The 14,194-nt window shown below is 40.9% G+C and overlaps 1 protein-coding gene across 2 annotated transcripts; it reads left to right on the top strand.

Annotated features, from left to right (window-relative positions):
- The first annotated feature begins 1,403 nt into the window (after window positions 1–1,403).
- On the top strand, window positions 1,404–8,038 carry ccnb3 (cyclin B3). Of its 2 annotated transcripts, XM_071459829.1 has the most exons (13): window positions 1,415–1,557; window positions 1,744–1,868; window positions 2,094–2,177; window positions 2,966–3,022; window positions 4,122–4,234; window positions 4,362–4,545; window positions 4,651–4,749; window positions 4,899–4,991; window positions 5,233–5,370; window positions 5,697–5,852; window positions 6,052–6,201; window positions 7,118–7,248; window positions 7,341–7,555. In XM_071459829.1, the coding sequence occupies exons 2-13, from the start codon at window positions 1,791–1,793 to the stop codon at window positions 7,408–7,410; spliced, it is 1,353 nt and encodes a 450-aa protein (XP_071315930.1). In that variant the 5' UTR covers window positions 1,415–1,557; window positions 1,744–1,790; the 3' UTR covers window positions 7,411–7,555. The 2 variants fall into 2 exon arrangements, with proteins under 2 accessions (XP_071315931.1, XP_071315930.1); XM_071459830.1 differs by lacking the exon at window positions 2,966–3,022 and having other exon boundaries at window positions 1,404–1,557; window positions 7,341–8,038.
- The last annotated feature ends 6,156 nt before the right edge of the window (window positions 8,039–14,194 follow it).

The following is a 14,194-nucleotide window of genomic DNA, read 5'->3' as shown; positions in this document are numbered from 1 at the left end:
ACTTTATTTGAATGATATGGTGTCTAAAGAGAGTTAATGGGGCTGTTGGAGGGTGTATCCAGAGATGACATAGATCTATATGGCATTATCCCCAGGTCAGAGGAGGATGAAAATGAATTCATCCCAGATATATTTTGTTCTCTTAACAAGGCTCAGATACACTTTACGGCCTCAATTCCCATCATTCAGACAAGAATCAGAGATGACCCTCCCAAACTCCTGGCCGCTGGATGGATGTTAGCTGCCAGCTTCCCCTGATGTCCACTCTGAACCTGCCCTCTGGGTGCACAAATTTTATGACCTTCTATAATCCAAACTGTACTCTGTGTTGTGGGCCCCAGTTGGCCTGTTGCGCTCTTTCTACAGTTGAGGAGATACGTCAGGGAGCTCATTGCTCAACACGATCATTTCAATGGAGTTTAACAGTGATTTCGGAGCCAAGCAGAGACAAAAACATATAGGAGCACAAATAAACCCTCTGATTATGGGAACCTAAAGGAATGAATGCATTCTCCATCATCTCTTATTTACATCATCCTTAGTATCACACAATCACTGCTAATTAAATGCAGGACATATAAAAGCCAGTTTAACTATTTTTGTCCTTGTAAAACTAAACTGTAGCTGTAATCCCCAATATTACCTATATTCATATTTTTCCAAACACTGAAGGACTTTGGCTTGTGAACTTCTGCTGTGGTTCTTTTATGGGTTATTATAAATGTTACTAAAAATAAATTATATGTGTACATTTGAACACTTTAAAGTTGTAGTAGTGATACATAAACATGAGACGTTCAGTTATACATAGTAAAAAAAAAAACAAACTACTACAGTATGGTATTCTGTATGTGCATTCATGATAAAAATGAAATAACATAGTAAAACATGTAATATATGGATGGGAGGGGGAAATGCTTGTGTTTGATCATGTGCTCTGAGTGTAAATAATCTATGTCACATGTGTATTTTCCATATAAGTTAAGACTTGCACACTTTGCTCAGGATGAAAACATCAGTAAAACCCCAGACGTTTAAACTGCCATTGGTTTGCGAGACGTTTCAAAATTTCACTCGCTCCTCCCTTTAGGGGATCGTTGGATTTAAGTCCAAGGGAGCGGGGTGGGCGGAGACGCTTTTCTAAACGCGCCTTAAAATATTGAATGGATTTTTCTGAACTAAATAGCACACATAATTACATAACACAATAAAACTGAATTATAACCTGATAACTTTTACATATAGGATAAGTTATTCCTAACGCCTCCGCCTTGTTAGTGATTATTTTCCAAACCAGGCGAAGCCGTTAATATGAAACGAACGCTCCCTAGCAACGGCATCCTTAGCGACTCTCTGATTGGTCCGCCCGGATCAAATTCCAGCCAATGAGAGCGAAGCGCCTCAGATTTGGATCCGCAGCTGAGTCACTTTTGTCTGAGCGCCTGTCCGCGGAGCAGCAAACCTGGACTGTTTACGGCGTTTAAACGACCCACATGCGGTGTTTGTCGACCCTAAACCGAACGACCGAGTCAAGAGAACAAGAATTATAGAAGAAAGGTAAGATAAAGCTTTAATTTGAGCGATTTTAGCCGGTCCACATGCTGGTACCCCACCCGGAAAACGCGTTTACTCGCTTTGACTGGTTTCGACTTGTTGTTATCCACCAACCGAAGATGCTAACACGGAAGCGACTGTTTTAAATAAACCCAGCCGCCGTTTGTGTGTCTGTTTTTGATATCACAGATCCCGGTGCAGCCGCTGCAGACTTTGTTTTTTCGGGAGGAGAAACGATGCCTTTAACGAGGGGAAAGAAACCCACGGCCACAGCTGGGAGCAAGATACCCAAGCTAACAAAGACAGAAAACCAGGTAAAAGAAACATGCATTCATGCTTTTTTTTTTTTATATTTAATTTTTATTTAAGTAACCAGCTTATTAACAAGGCTGTAACCGAAGCTGTTCAATGCAGGATAACCTTTCAAGTTCATGAGATACAGCAAAAGTAACTTTAGCTTCTTTTTGCAATGGATGTACCTCAAGAGCATGTGATGTGGGTGTGATATGGAGATTGTGTTTCCTGTTTGTGTGTTGCAGGAGGAAGGCCCGCAGGTGAAAAGGTCCTCCTCCCCTCCTAATGGGGCGCCAAAGAAGAGGACTGCTTTTATAGACATCACCAATGTGAGTGCTGTTTAAGGGGGTTGTGATTTCAGGGGAGGGAACAAAGTAAACATACTAGATGGAGAAATAAGTGTTTGGTCTGAAATGATCACTGAGCTCAGTTTCGTGAAGTCTGGTTCAGTTTGTCTGCGGTGTAGAAATGCAGAGACACGTTCACATCCAGGCCGTATTGGGAAATGCTTGCAGAAGATTTTACAAAACTGCAGATGTTGAAGGTCAGTTGAAAGCACAGGTTTATAAACAGTTGTTGCTATGATGCATTTATGTGCCATCATGTCAGTCAGAAAATAAATTGTCTTCCTGGCTACTCTTTACACCTGTGTTACCACTTTTCCCAGATGGGGAAAAAAAACTATTTTGTTGTTTTTTTTGAGTTGTAGTGTTTTTTTTGGTGTTTAAAGGTGATTTTTTTTATTCCCAAATATATTAATGTTTATGAGCCAAAAACATAAAGAGGCAGAAAGAAAGATTTTTAGAAATTCAGATTTTGTCATAGGCCTGTATGGACCCATAAAAAGTGGAGCTGAGACAGCAGATGTCAAAATTTAGGCCTAGCAAGTACTTGATTTTTCTCAATAAAAGTGTAGCTTTCAGGTTCCTCAGCCAGGGCAGAATCAGCTCCTCACAGCCGTCATGTATCCGGGCCTTCTGCACTTCCTACCACTGACAAACGTGTCGTCCTCAGGAATACTCCAGGTCCAGTTACCGAGAGTGTCAGGCTGTGTTGAGTCTCGTTCTCTTCAGGATGTGTGATTTTTGTGTTAACTGCTCGTCCCTCTCAATGACAGGCTGTCGGTCTGTGTATGTCAGATTGTCGGCCCCACAGTGAAGGCAGCGTCAGGACAGTAAGTGGGGAAACTGTCCCAATCCAGCACTTTGGTGGCGGTGAACCAGGGTCTGAATTTAACACCACTGGAGCTCTCTTTCATAATCTTTCATAATCTCTAAGATAAACAGCTTTTGCGTAACTTGTCGTCCACAGCCCATCTAGATGGTAATTAAAGATATCGATCTATAGCCTTGGACTAACTTCACCCTGAGGCAAGTAGACCTACAAATGTAAGTGTGTCCCTGCCGGGCCACTGTACGCTTTAACTGTAAGCAAGTTAAAATCAAAGCCAAACATCTTTGTATCTCTATCAGGCTGGTTGGCTTGTGAAGATTCAGACGCTGAACGAGTGACACACAAGCTGTAATGTGTAGTTAGTTGTGCACTGTGGTGTGAACGCGTGTTGTGTGCGACGTCACCTGGGTGTGAAACGAGCATCATGTTTTCTTTGTTCTCTTCACAACCTGCAGTGAATCCAACACGGAGGCAGAGACGTGTTTCACTGCTGTGTGATCTGAGTCAGTTTGTTTTCCCCAAACGCATCGAGACACCGATTCCAAATATTTACAAGTGATTAGATCAAACTCGAGAGACGAATTCTAAGATTTCATTGTGTTTTCTCAGTGATGTGGAAATTTGAAAGTTTCACCAGACCAAAGAGACATGATGGTTGTGTTTGTTTTTTTTTTCTGGCTGCTGGTGAGATTGAATTCACATTCCTTATCTAATAAGTTTTAAAAGCTTTATACTTCTGGGAATCTCAGTTACACTTTGTCCTAAATGCAAAGAGAAGTTTATAACAGAGTTTGACCAACATTTTATTTCTTTTCTACTGGAGTCTTCACATTTTTTCCTTTTATCTTTGTAGCAGAGCTGCAGTTATGTAGAATAATACACCAGTTTTAAGTTCCAAGACTTCAGGGTTCATCAAAGAATGAAAGAAGAATTAAATCTATACAATATACAGACATTAAATCTAATGAGAAGACCAGAATGATCAGTTCAGCCTGTGTTTTACTGCATAATAAGTATACGAACATGAATCGAACTTCATTGCATTTGTTGTGGGTCTGTGTTGTGTTTGTCGTTTTGACCCGACTTGACTCTGTTCACAGGCTCATAAGGTTCAGATCAGTCTTCCGGGGAGGAAGAAAGAATCGGTGAAGAAGACGGCGAGGAAAACGAGCTCCACCTCCGTGTCCGCCAAGAATCAAGCCAACCTGAAAAAGTAACACCCAGCTTTCTTCAGCTTTTTGTGTATAATTGGTATAACTTGTTTTTTTTTTATTTTTTTTTATTCCCAGCTCTTTCTCTGGAGTTTGTCCTGTTGGTAAATGTCTTTCCCTCCTCTGCAGGTCGTCCTCAGTGAGCTCAGAGGGAACAACTGCTGAGAAGGAAAGGACCGATGCAGAGGAGGAGAAGCCCTCTCAGGAGGAGGAGGAGGCGGCCCAGAAGAATGTAGCAACTCCAGTAGAGAAGCTGGTGGCTGCTGCGCCCCCTGCTGCCCGTGAAGTGCCGACACACCTCCAGAGACAACAGGTGAAAGACCGCAGCAGATTTCCAAAAAAAAAAACTTTAGAAAATGTGCGACAAAATCTTTTTTGAAAGAAATCTTTAACCCCTTAACTTTTCCTTTTTTTAAAGATCCCAGAGGAGTTTGACATTGACTCTGAGAACTCTGAGGACTGTTACATGTGTCCGGAGTACGCCAAGGACATCTTTGACTACCTCAAACAGAGAGAGGTGAGCCAAACCGAAATGCTGTTAACCAAACTCCGAAAGGAGTTCACAGGATTTTCACTGGATTTGGTGGCAGCTCCTCCTCTAGAGTGGCTTCAGAAAAAGTCAATTTCAGGACAAACTATGAATGCAAAGGTTCTTATCGTCTGCAGGAGAAGTTTGTCCTCTGTAACTACATGCCCAAGCAGCCCAGCCTCAACCCCGAGATGAGGGCGATCCTGATCGACTGGCTGGTCGAAGTGCAGGTGAGTTTTCCTGGGAGCCGGTGTGGAGTTCTGTTAATAAAAGATTTTAAAGGTGCCGAGTGAGGGAGATGATCTGGTCAGAACTCAAGGAGGATGATAAAGTTAAGCTGCCAGACACCGAATTACAGCGAACTGGTTGTTGTGGGTTTTTTTTTTTTTTTCTGCAGATGTTCCTCAGACCTGAGCTTTGTGTTTGTGCCAGAACGTCTGACTGACACTCTGTTTGTGTTTGTTTGTTCAGGAGAACTTCGAGCTGTACCACGAGACCCTCTACCTGGCTGTAAAGATGTCGGACCACTATCTGTCCCAGACCCCTGTCCACAGGGAGATGCTGCAGCTCGTCGGCTCCACCGCTATGCTCATCGCCTCCAAGTTTGAGGTGAGGACACAGTTTTTAACATAATGAAATTCTTATGTCCAGATTCTTTTAAAAATGACTAAAGTTAAATTGCAGTTAAACTGGATCTGTGTTAATAAAGTGGGATTTTTAGGGTGCTATTGTTCAGTTGACTGTGAGAATGAGTTTCTTCTTAGATTAAGATTTTATAAGTGTTGGCGTGAAACAAACCTGAAATGAGAAATCAGATCTTGACCAGGATCTAAAATACAGGAGTGACATTTTTAACTTAGTAAATCCTTACATTTCCTCTCATCAGATTCATGGTGTTTTTTGTTTTTTTTTTTTTTCCTCTCACGATCCCACAGGAGCGCAGCCCGCCGTGTGTTGACGACTTCCTGTATATTTGCGATGATGCGTACAAGAGGGAGGAGCTTATCTCCATGGAAGCCAGCATCCTGCAGACGCTCTCCTTTGACATCAACATCCCCATCCCCTATCGATTCCTCAGACGCTACGCCAAGGTGTGTGTGTGTGTGTGTCTTTTCATGGCCTGAATGAAAAGAGGACAGTTGATATCTAACTGTATCTGTGTCTCCTTAGCTCCCACCACCTTTCAGAATCCAAACTGTACCTCTGCAAAAATTGCATTAGAGCATTTTGTTTGTATGGTCTGTGTGTGTGTCGTTGCTCAGCTGAGTGTTGTCTTTGCTGTCTCTGCAGTGTGTGAACGCGGGCATGGACACGCTGACTCTGGCGCGGTACTACTGCGAGATGAGTCTCATGGAGATGGACCTGGTTCCGGAGAGGGGCTCTCTGCTGGCCTCAGCCTGCCTGCTGATGGCGCTGGTCACCAAAGACCTGGGAGGATGGGTGTGTTACTTCAACACAATCACTAAACATCTTCATTTGCATTTACTCCATCAACACTTCTCCACCCGGCAGCTCTGCTCTGATTATAGCCTTTTAGCTGTGTTTAGCTCTGTGTAGCTGTTTTTAAGCCAGAGCTAGCATCACTTTATTTGTCATATTGATATATAGAGTTCTGACTTGGTGCTATTGGCTTTTTATGTGAAAATTAGTGTTTCTGTCTGAGGCTGTTACAGACAGTAAGAAAGATCAGTAACGACTTGCCTTATTGCAGCTGAGTCTAAAACAGACGAGCAGTTTTGATATTAGCCAGGTGCCTCTTTTGGCCTTTCCCTCCAGCAATGATTCAACACAGCTGCACAGTCATGTTTTGTTATAATGGCTGTTTTAAACCAGATGGTTGCTTAATCTGTTTGCATAATGTTGCAGATTTTTCAGCGTGGTATAAAACACAAACCCTCCAGCACTTAACTGTTACTCAGTGACCCGTCGCTGTGACTGTCGCATCATAAAAAGCCATTTGTTTGCTCTACAACCATAAAAGTTTAGCCAGGTTCTGGCACCAACACTGGCCACTGTTTGGTGTGGACTTTGTTCCAGTTTGTGTTGTGGTGGACTGTGTGACACTGACTCATCCGACGGCAGCTCTCCAGTGAACCACCTTCTTTTCAATTTAAATGTTAATTGTTTTTCCATGTAAATTTGAGTAATCATTGCAGCAGCACTCGGGATGATGGGTAATTTTATTTCGTTCTGGCCTGACTTCAGAATCAGCTCCAGTATTTGGTGTAACACTTTGGAAACTGTAGAGACTCAGTCATGAACAGAGAATTTAACTTTTTAAAAATATCTTTGGGGGTTAAATTCTCTCTGATGAAGCACCAGTGCAAACGTCCCTCCGGTTTCTTTGCCCCCTCAGTCTCCCATCCTGCAGTTCCACTCCGGATACCAGATGTCAGATTTGGCGCCGGTCATCAGGAGACTCTACTTGATGCTCGCAGCGCCTCCCGATGATAAACTGAGAGCCATCAGGAACAAATACTCCCACAAGTAAGTCTAGTATTGAAAGACTCATTTATACTGAAACAGCTATTATAGATAAAAAACAGAATACTAACTTCTGATTCTTCAATATTTTTCAGGGTGTTTTTTGAAGTTGCATCACTGCCATTGGTCAACATTGATATTTTGGAAAAAGCCCTACTTCAGTGAGATGAACAAAAAAAAAAAGAAAATAAAATCTTGCCAGTCTAAAGTGAGAGAAAATATTTAAACATTTTTCCCTCTGACAAAATCTGTATATAGTTTGTGAATATGTTAAATATTTATACACGTAGTCCAGTCTTACTTTTATATAATATTTGAAATAAATGTTTAATTCCTGTTTTAATGTGGGCATTTGTTCTTAAGAGGTTTGCCAGTGCATTATGTTTGTACCAGATTGTTAATAATTTTTCTAGTGTTACATTTTGGCATTCATTTTATAACTTTTTATAGAAAGATAAAAGAAAAAAATCTTGATTTATTAGTAAGTCAATTTGTAAGCCCCCTCTGTGTATAGCGGAGTAGTACAGAATTTAAAGAGTGTTTTAAGCTAATGGTAGCTGCAGAAGTTGGTACATGCTTACTCTTACTGATGAACTGTGCCCTGGCCCACACAGGTTTTCATATGTTGTTGACCTTAGCAGGTATGCATGTGTGTATTTTCATACATTGTACAGTGTTTATCATGTTAATATCACTATGCTAATTATTTGTATAAAAGATGACCGGATGATGCTGTGCTATTTTTAAATGGCTCTCATTCATACTCTTAAAATAAAGACATGTTTTTTAATGTGTTTGATAAAATGGTTGTTGATCATTTCATGGTTTCATTTACAATTATCACATCACTGTGCTTAGTTTTCACACCATGTTATTATGCTGCACGGCCACTAGAGGTCGGTAGTGCGCCATGTTTCTCATTGTATCAAGCTGCGGTTTCATCTGTCCCCAAAGGTTCAGAGTCGTCTCTGCTGGGGCTGCCTGGTGCTTTCCAGGAGCCACATTTGAAAACTTTGACATGATAATTACTGGAGCACTGTTCAGGCATGCTGGCACTACTCGCTCTTCTTTGATTCTTTTATCTAATATGAACTTCTTTAACACCAGGATGACTTACTAGATTTCTTGTGTCATATAATCTAAGTGCACCTTGTTTGGTAAAACTTTAAAAGTGCTGTGGACAGTAGTGCATGTAGTACAAGTGCATTATTGCCATAGTGAATCTTTGAGTTTCTTTGTTTTGCCAATTTATCATGTATGTCTTATTTTTTTTGTCTTGTGTAAAGTACAACTTTGCAACAGCTTTGAGTTGCCTTGTTGAAATGCACTATACAAATGAACTCGACTTGTTCTCATAGCTTATGGGTGGCAGCTAAATGTTTAATACCTCTGTTCAGGCTCCCACCTGCTTTTAGCTGCAATAAAACGGTAAATTTCATGTATAACAAGGATGAACGAGGGTCAAATTGGGCCACAAGTGAAGTTACAGACAATCTGTGGTACTTCAAAGGTTTTAAAGTGACATTCCTCTAGAGTGGGAAGAAGCAAAGGCAGCTAGAAGTTCCCTTAATGCTTTAAGTAGAATAGTGTCATTACACTCAGTGCACAGACTAATTATAACCTTGTTCCTCTTGTATTTGACAAGTACATGTCAGAACCATTTATTTTAATGGACTCCACCTGCATAGTATTCAAATGGTATCAACTTTAATGTTCATACCAGACTGCATTTTCATTTTATTAGAAAGAATTTTAACATCAAGTTTCAGCGCCCACCTTGTAGCCAAACTTCATCCTAGAAACTAGCATTACTCATCAAACTGTGTCTTGAGCCTTTTCCCCAAAATGCTCAGATGATGATCATGGGTGCAGCTGTAGTTGGCCAGCTCCAGGTTTCCAGAGATTTGTCCAGATCAATAAGTTGACCAGATGACAGTTCTGATTCAGATTGTTGTTCTTCAGGGATCTGCTGTGGCCAAGTAACAGCCTGCAAGAGCTGAGCAGAGGAGCGGAAATTGATTTTGTGTTCTCAGATGGAACTGGGCAAAGTGGGTTTGGGCTCATAGTTTCACTTTTGACCAATGACAGAGCATACATTTGAAAACTTTGTCTAGTTGAGCACTTATCTGGACAGCAGACACGCTAAACACCATGTTGGCTTTATTTTATGTTCAGGCATCCACATGTTGAAACCCTAACTGTGGCTTTTTGGTTTTAGCAATTTGGGTTTTCTCCTCACTCTGCCCTTTCTTCTCACACTCCAGTAATCATATCCTATATTTCCCAAAATGAATTTCAGCAGTAAACTTGGGACTTAAAGGCTCTATATGGCCACTATGGAGCAGGTTTTTATAGTCGACAGTGTGCTTTGATGCTTGATGGTCCCTTGAGGCTGCTGCCAGTTCTGAAACAGAGATCTGCCTCTGAATGACAGATTTCTCTCTTTATATCTGTTGAACTGTTGGTTCAAATACAGCGTCCTGGAAGTTCCTCTTGCTCTTAAATTCTGATGATTCAAATGAATAACTTGTGCAAAATTCAATAGTAGTTCTGCTAGAAAAGTTATTCATGGAAAACATTAAAATGCAAAAAACCCCATAGACCCAGGTGGAAGTTTTCTAAAAGATTTGAAGGGTTTTAGGTTTTTCTCTACTCCTGAAGTATCTCATTCAAAGACGCCTTAATGGCAGTGGCTGACAAAAGATGGTACCTGCAGGTTTTCATAAAACCAGTGACCATGTGGATCACAGACCACATATCTAGTTGTGTATCTTCCTTTAAGAAGTTTTGAGGGTGATTACAGGTGATTACACACACACACACACACACACACACATATACATACAGTGTATAGACTCCTGCCAATTCAATTTAGTGGCCACCATCTCGCACCAACACATAGACGCTCCACTGCTGCATTGGCACCCAGAGACTTCTGAGCCCATTCTTCCTGTTATTCACTCCATCAATTAAAGTGAATGATTGGCCAGATTGTGAATGTGTATGTGTATGTGTGTGCATTCTCTCCCCCAGTTCACTCAGAGCGACAGATCCCAATAACTCAGCCTGATTAAACTGTGCTGGTGGAGATGGTGCCTATTCGGTCGGGCAGATACGCATCTAAACTGGCGCTGCCAAACTCCATATGAGCTATCGATCAGTGGAGGGCTGGGAAACGGGCTTTCACTCTTGTTAGCTTTGCACAATCAGGAGGAGCTGGCTGAGAGACAGCGGCTTCACACTCTTTAGTTCACATTTCTGAGTTGCAGCTGCTGTTCAAGACTGTTTGAAAGAGCTGGAGAATAAAGGGATAGTTTGGTTTTGAGGGCTTTTCTATTTTTCCGTTTTTCTTCACAGTCACTTAACGTCGTGAATACATTTCTGAGCCCCCCCTGCAATGCAGTTTGAAGCTGAAGTTCATGAATATCTATGGGATAAAGAAGCTAAGATAAGCAGCCATCACCATTCAAAACTGCAGGCAGAGTCATGAGTTCGTCTGGTACTGGATTAATTGTAGGTGCAGCTCAGAACATTACAGCTTTGGTCCTTCAATCACAAGACATTTGTCCTCTTTGTTCAGAGATTTAAATAGAAACCATCAACTTGCAACAACAGTAGGGACAAACATGAGTGATGCTGATTTACACTGACAGAAAGATGAAAGAGAGATTCTTATATGTCCTTTGTACAGCAGTTTGGTCAGCTCAAGCTGTGTTTAAATGTGCTCTAGAAATAAAGTTGACTTCACTAAGGTATTTGCTCCCAGCAACATGAATATATTAAGAGAACTGGATCCTGTGTTCCAGACTGATGCTCCATTCATTCCAGCTTTTTTTGGCCTATGTAGCAAGACATTTAGACCTGCCCTCTGGCGACATGAAAATAATTCACTCATGTCCTTCTGTATTATTTTCAAATTTTATTAAACCCAGTGGCTCAAATTCTGGTAATCCTTCATATTTTTCAAAAGCTGAAATCAAATTTAAAGCGCCCCTCCAGGTATGTTAGAAAGAGTGCAAAAACACTCTGTTATGATTAATAGTTTAGTTTAACATGGTTTTCCCATGTCCCTAGTTTTTTTTTTTTTTAATTTCTGAATAAAAAGGGGCTGGAAACACAGCTACACTTATTTACTCACTGAGAAAATCTGGATCAGCTGCTGGGTTGACAATGGAAGAGCAGAGAGTATGGAGATGGTTAGCGTTAGCGGAAAACATCACAGACAACAGTCTGTTAGCATAGTTAGCATCTTTTGTTTATGTTGTTTGTTAGTTTGTTAGCTTGTAACTGGCAGTGGCTGAAGTAGGCCCTTTTTTTTTTTTTTCAAAAGCACCCCTCTCATCTGGTCTGGTCCACATGCTGATGACCATGGAGTTGGCTTGGCTGGTGGCAGTGCTTGATTGGGGTTTGGCTACAAGTTGATCACAGTGGAGTTGGCTTGGCTGATGGCGGTGCTCAGTTGGGGCTTTGTACCAGATTTCACTTCAATTGCTGCCATTAAACCAACAAGTGGGACAAAGTTGAAATAAAGGGTGATTTTCACAAGGTTACGGTTGTGGGGTTAATACATGCCAGGTTGTGTGATGCCTGTTCCAACCTGGGCTAACACACTTTTGCAAATCGTGATTTTTTTATTACTCTTGATTCGGTACTCAACATCTGCAGTTCGTCTTTAGTGACTCAGTCTTACTCAGCCCCCCCTTCCTCCTTCTCATCTCTCTCATTCCCTCTCCACCTCTCTCACTGTTTTGGATTCAGCTTCTATCTTGGACTCAACTGCAGGTTTGCCAAACAAAAGCAAGACACTACCAATTGTCTCTCTTTGTGTGCATGGGTTTCAGTGTGTATGTCTGTGATTGTTAATTGTCTTGGCCTCGCTGGATATGCAGAGAGGAAAGGGCAACCTCACCTTCTTCGAGAAAAGAGGGGATTGAGAGAGGAAAGACGGAGCCAGGGGGAGAAAATAGATGAGCCAAAACAGCAGGGCTTCTTGGATTCGGATCTTTGCTTCTCCCAGTGATTGTGTTCGTGTGTTCATGCCAGATTGTGTGAGCATCGAAACAAGCAGCACGAATGTGGATGCAGCGGCCGGGCCTGCAAAGCCTTTGAATACATCATTAGAGACGCAGCTATGTGACTGTGTTTAAACATTGAGCACCTTAAAAAGGTCACTTAATGCTGCTTAGTGGGTAAAACAGAGACTGCAGAGAGCGCGATGGCTGGAATAATAACAGTTAATATGTCTCATTGTCTGACCTGTGTGACCCAGATGTTTAGCCTGTAATGAAAAAGCCAAAACAAAACTGAGGTACACAGAGTTTAAAACCTGCTGTTCTGACATGTTTTTATGGAGTGTAAGTGTAAACCTTAACACTTACATGTGTTCGCTGCTTTGTTTCTTGTGTATTTATTTATTAATTCTGAAAGTGTCGTGTTTAATAAGCTCTGCACTTTTAATTGCAGTGTTGTTAAAGACAGATGGCTTACAGCTGACGCTTGATGTCATCTTTATTACGCTCCACAGACAAAACACTGTCACTTATTTCAAAAGCAGGGACATGATTATTATATTAATGTTTCGGCATATTTAATGCAGTAAGGAGCATGTAAAGTCAATAAAATGCTGTCGAAGTCCTTTAAACATGTTCAGTAGTCTGAAATGACTTATTGATCTACTGCAGGAAACTTAGATTGTTTTCTCACAGTCACATTCGTGCAGGCTTACAGTGCATTTCATGGTCTGTCATAAAAACACACACACACACACACACACACACACACACACACACACAAATAAACTAATGACCTTTCAAAACAGAAAGTTGGCTGAAAGGTGCTGATTGAACAGGACCAGACACTGAAAAACAGACCACTACAACTCCTATCAGTTCTTACACTTCATCTGACGCTTTGTTTCCAATCTGTCAACTCTTTTTATAACTCCTTAGTAAATACACACTTCCACTGGAACTGTTTTGATTGCTTACACTTCAACTGACTTATTCATTCCCTTATTTGAACTGACACTTCAATTCCCTTCAGTGATCCGACTTTGATAGAGGTGGAAAGTACTAAAGCACAGGCACTTTAGTACATGAGTGGTGTGTTTTGACTGCTACAGCCACTAGTTACTGTACAAATCAAGATTTTTGCTTTCAAAACATATAAAAATCTTAATAATATGATGCTTTGTTATGGATTAACCCAACACTATGTACATATAGATCTGAAATAGTTGATTAGTTGACAGAATTGACAGAAATGTAATCCTTTAAGTCATGTTTACCAAACATTTGGTGGTCTGAACTTCTCAGATTTGAGGTTTGGATTGTTGGTTGGACAAAACAAGCGTTGTGAAGGTCTCACTTTGGGCTCTGGGTAACTGTGATGAACTCTCACTGTTTTCTGAATTTTTCAAAAACCAAACAATCAATTAACCGAGAAATTAGGAGCCATAATAAAAATAATCATCAATTGCAATAACAACAACAGTTCAATACTGCATTCACTTCAATGCACAAATAACAATAAGAATATTCTACTAATATCATGTGGGCACCATGTACTGATTGATTTTAATACTTTGAGAACATTGTCTTGATGACATTTAAATATTTGTACTTAACATTTTCAATAGAGGATTTTTTAAAGTAATTTTACACAGTGCTATAATACTTATATATACACACTTGGGTAAAATATGTGAGCACTTCTTCCACCACAGCACAACGACAGATATTCTACATTTTTTTGCAGTTAGGTGAAAATGTTCTGCAGCCATTTAAATATACAACATGTCAGCTTAGTGTCAGCTCCCCAGCCAGCTTCAGCTTCTGTGTTACCACATCACACCATTTGACCAGTTAAAACACACAACTGTGTCGAATGCTGAAAAGCACAGAACAGACGAAATGTATTTCAGAGTTAAAATGAAGGACAGAGGGCTCGT

The sequence above is a fragment of the Trachinotus anak genome, unplaced genomic scaffold (assembly GCF_046630095.1).
Source record: "Trachinotus anak isolate AG129_WGS33_773 ecotype Australia unplaced genomic scaffold, CSIRO_AGI_Tana_v1 ptg000023l, whole genome shotgun sequence".
Lineage (NCBI taxonomy): Eukaryota > Metazoa > Chordata > Actinopteri > Carangiformes > Carangidae > Trachinotus > Trachinotus anak.
The sequence above is the reverse complement of the archived record's forward strand: the minus strand, read 5'-3'. Positions and strand labels throughout refer to the sequence as shown.

Coding starts and splice junctions, on each gene's coding strand:
- ccnb3 (XM_071459829.1), top strand. CDS start 1,791: ATGCCTTTAACGAGGGGAAAGAAACCCACGGCCACAGCTGGGAGCAAG. Junction 4,992..5,232: donor ACTGGCTGGTCGAAGTGCAG/GTGAGTTTTCCT, acceptor TTGTTTGTTCAG/GAGAACTTCGAGCTGTACCA. Junction 7,249..7,340: donor AGGAACAAATACTCCCACAA/GTAAGTCTAGTA, acceptor AATATTTTTCAG/GGTGTTTTTTGAAGTTGCAT.